This window comes from Coturnix japonica, linkage group LGE22C19W28_E50C23 (genome assembly GCF_001577835.2).
Source record: "Coturnix japonica isolate 7356 linkage group LGE22C19W28_E50C23, Coturnix japonica 2.1, whole genome shotgun sequence".
Lineage (NCBI taxonomy): Eukaryota > Metazoa > Chordata > Aves > Galliformes > Phasianidae > Coturnix > Coturnix japonica.
In genome coordinates, this window is record NC_029544.1 from 25290 (window position 1) to 29167 (window position 3878).

The following is a 3878-nucleotide window of genomic DNA, read 5'->3' on the forward strand; positions in this document are numbered from 1 at the left end:
CCCCGGGGGCACCTACGGCGCGGCGGGCGGCAGGGCCATGCGGCTCCGCGCTCGGGGGGGGGAGCTGAAGGCACGTAGGGGGACCCCCAAGGGATGGGGGGGGAGACCCCAAAGTGGGGGGGTGGGACCCCCAGGGTGAGGGGACACCGGGGGGACTTCGGCATCCCCAGAGGAAGAGCTGGATGGCCATAGGGGGGGGGCACCCGAGTGTCCCCAGTGACCCCCATTGGGGTCCCTGTGTCCCTATGGGGGGTCCCTGTGTCCCTATGGGGTGAGACCCCAAGGGTTGGGCATTGACCCCAATAGGGAGCAACTCTGAGGGCTGGTATTGTCCCCTATGGGGTACCCAGGTGTCCCCAATAGAGCATAACCCCAAAGGCTGTCATTGACCCCATTGGGGTGCCCAGATGTCCCCAGGGGGTACCTGAATGTCCCCATGGGGTACCCAGGTGCCCCCAATAGACCATAACCCCAAAGGNTGTCCCCATGGGGTACCCAGGTGCCCCCAATAGACCATAACCCCAAAGGCTGCATCGACCCCATTGGGGTACCCAGGTGTCCCCAATGGAGTGTGACCCTAAAAGCTGGCATTGACCCCATTGGGGTGCCCAGCCATCCCTATGGACTGTACCCCCATGGGTTGGCACTACCCCCACTGGGGTGTCCCTATAGGGCAGCCAGGTATCCCCAATGAAGCATGACCCCAAAGGCTGCATTGACCCCATTGGGGTGCCCATCCACCCCTATGGACTGTACCCCCATGGGTTGTCACTCCCCCCACTGGGGTGTCCCTATGGGGCAGCCAGGTGTCCCCAGTGAAGCATGACCCCAAGGGCTGGCATTGACCCCAATGGGGTACCCAGGTGTCCCCAATGGAGTGTGACCCTAAAAGCTGGCATCGACCCCATTGGGGTGCCCATCCATCCCTATGGACTGTGCCCCCACGGGTTGGCACTACCCCCACTGGGGTGTCCCTATGGGGCAGCTGGGTGTCCCCAATAGAGCATGACCCCAAGGGCTGCATCGACCCCATTGGGGTACCCAGGTGTCCCCAATGGAGTGTGACCCTAAAAGCTGGCATTGACCCCATTGGGGTGCCCAGCCATCCCCATGGGGTCTGACCCTGGGGGCTGGTATTGTACCCAGGGGTACCTGAGTGTCCCCATGGGGTACCCAGGTGTCCCCAATAGAGAATGACCCCCATGGGTTGGCACTACCCCCACTGGGGTGTCCCTATGGGGCAGTCAGGTATCCCCAATGAAGTATGACTCCAAGGGCTGGCATTGACCCCATTGGGGTGCCCATCCATCCCTATGGACTGTACCCCCACGGGTTGGCACTCCCCCCACTGCAGTCCCCCTATGGGGCAGCCGTGTGTCCCTATGGGTTCTCAGAAGGGCAGCGTGTCCATAAAGATCTTATCCACGATGGGGGGCGGTGGCACCAAATCCTCCAGTTTCAGGTAGAAAATGCGCTGCAGCCCCTGTGTGCAAAGCGTGCGCAGCTCGGGCAGTTTGCCCAGCAGTTTGGACAGGCAGCCGGGCCGACCCGGTTCCCCCGCGGCCACGTGGTCCTTGAGGCAGCCCACGATGCGGTTCTGAAGCTCCTCAACACGTTTGGGTTCCTTCAGCCCGTGGCGGTCTGGGAAAGGAGATGGGGGGAGTGAGGATGGGGGGAGACAGGGGGCACTGAGGGCATGGGGACCTCATAGGAAACAATGGGGGGTCAATGGGGGCACTGAATGCATGGAGATCCCATAGGGACCAATGGAGGGTCAATGGGGGCACTGATGGCATGGAGATCCCATATAACCCAGTATGGGGTCAATGGGGCACTGGTGTCAGGGAGATCCCATAGGGACCAATAGGGGGTCATTGGGGGCACTGAGGGCATGGGGACCTCATAGGAAACAATGGGGGGTCAATGGGGCACTGATGGCAGGGAGATCCCATAGAACCCAGTATGGGGTCAATGGGGGCACTGATGGCATGGAGATCCCATATAACCCAGTATGGGGTCAATGGGGACACTTGATGGCTTGGAGACCTCATGGGATCCCAAGGGGGGGTTAATGGGGACACATAGGAACCAGTGGGGGGTCAATGGGGGCACTGATGTAATGTAGATCCCATAGAGACCAATGGGGGGTCATTGGGGGCACTGAATGCATGGAGATCCCATAGGAACCCAGTATGGGGGTCACTGGGGACACTGATGGCATGGAGATCCCATAGAGACCAATGGGGGGCAACAGGGACACTTGATGACATGGAGATCCCATAGGGACCAATGGGGGGTTAATGGGGACACTGATGGCATGGAGATCCCATAGGAAACAATGGGGGGTTAATTGGGACACTGATGTCGTGGAGATCCCATAGAACCCAGTATGGGGTCAATGGGGACACTTGATGGCACGGAGACCTCATGGGATCCCAATGTGTGGTCAATGGGGACACTGATGGCATGGAGACCCCATAGAACCCAATGGGGGGTTAATGGGGGCACTGATGGCATGGAGATCCCATAGGAACCCAGTGTGGGGTCATTGGGGATGCTGAATGCATGGAGACCCCATAGAACCCACTATGGGACCAGCAAGAACACTGATGGCATGGAGACCTCATGGGACCCCAGTGTGGGGTACTGGGGACACTGATGGCATGGAGACCCCATAGAACTCAACATGGGGCCACCACCAGAGCAGGGACTCCATCAGTCCCCCATGTGTAACCACTGATGACCAGCAGCTCAGGACCCCACTGGGACCCCACAGAACTGCCCCATATCACCTCACCTGTGATGATGACGAGGGCAGCGAGGCAGGAGAAGGACGGGACATCGACGCTCATACGGTGCAGACTGTGGGAGAACTCCAGGATGGCGTCGATCCACTCCCCAAAGCCCCGCACACACTGCAGCCGGTGCAGCACCACCCCATTGCAGAAGATCAGCTTCCCTTCTTCTGGCTTGGAGCTGTGGGGACGGCGACGTGTCACCCCATAGCACGGCCCCAAGGGTCCCCCCCATGGCCATGTCCCCCATAGCACGGCCCCAAGGGTCCCCCCATGGCCATGTCCCCCATAGCACGGCCCCAAGGGACCCCCCATGGCCATGTCCTCCCCATGTCTTGTCCCCAAGGATCCCTATTGCACAGCCCCAAGGGTCCCCCCATGGCCATGTCCCCCATTGATTTGTCCCCAAGGGTCCCCCCATAGCCATGTCCCCCATTGATTTGTCCCCAAGGGTTTCCCCATGGCCATGTCCCCCATGACACAGCCCTAGGTGTCCCCCCATAAACACGTCCCCCATGTCTTGTCCCCAAGGATCCCTATTACACAGCCCCAAGGGTCTCCCCATGGCCATGTCCCCCATGACACGGCCCCAAATGTCCCCTATGGAACATCCCTAGGTGCCCCCCATGGCACAGTTCCCATCATAGCACGTCCCCCATGATGTGTCCCCAAATGTCCCCTATGGAACACCCCCAAGTGTCCCCATAGCACATCCAACCCCATAGCACATCCCTAGGTGTCCCCATGCCATGTCCCCCAATGTCCCCCTATGGCACATCCAACCCCATAGCACATCCCTAGGTGTCCCTATGCCATGTTCCCCAGTGTCCCCCTATGGCCCACCCCCAGGTGCCCCCATGGCACCTCCATCCCCATGGCACATCCCTAGGTGTCCCTATGCCATGTTCCCCATGCCATGTCCCCCCATGTCCCCCCCAGGTTCCCCCATAGCACATCCCTAGGTGTCCCTATGCCATGTCCCCCAATGTCCCCCTATGGCCCACCCCCAGGTGCCCCCATGGCACATCCAACCCCATAGCACATCCCTGGGTGTCCCTATGCCATGTTCCCCAGTGTCCCCCC

General features: G+C 60.4%; 1 protein-coding gene across 1 annotated transcript in view; it reads right to left on the reverse strand.

The window, feature by feature from the left end:
• Nucleotides 1–481: 481 nt before the first annotated feature.
• The window catches only part of NR4A1 (nuclear receptor subfamily 4 group A member 1), an 8416-nt gene continuing 5019 nt past the window's right edge, over nucleotides 482–3878 (reverse strand). The window contains exons 4-5 of the mRNA XM_015886871.1: nucleotides 2798–2996; nucleotides 482–1641 (exon numbers count right to left, since the gene is read on the reverse strand). Of these exons, the coding sequence (XP_015742357.1) occupies nucleotides 1391–1641; nucleotides 2798–2996 (450 nt within the window). The 3' untranslated portion in view covers nucleotides 482–1390. The remainder of the gene's footprint in view (nucleotides 1642–2797; nucleotides 2997–3878) is intronic.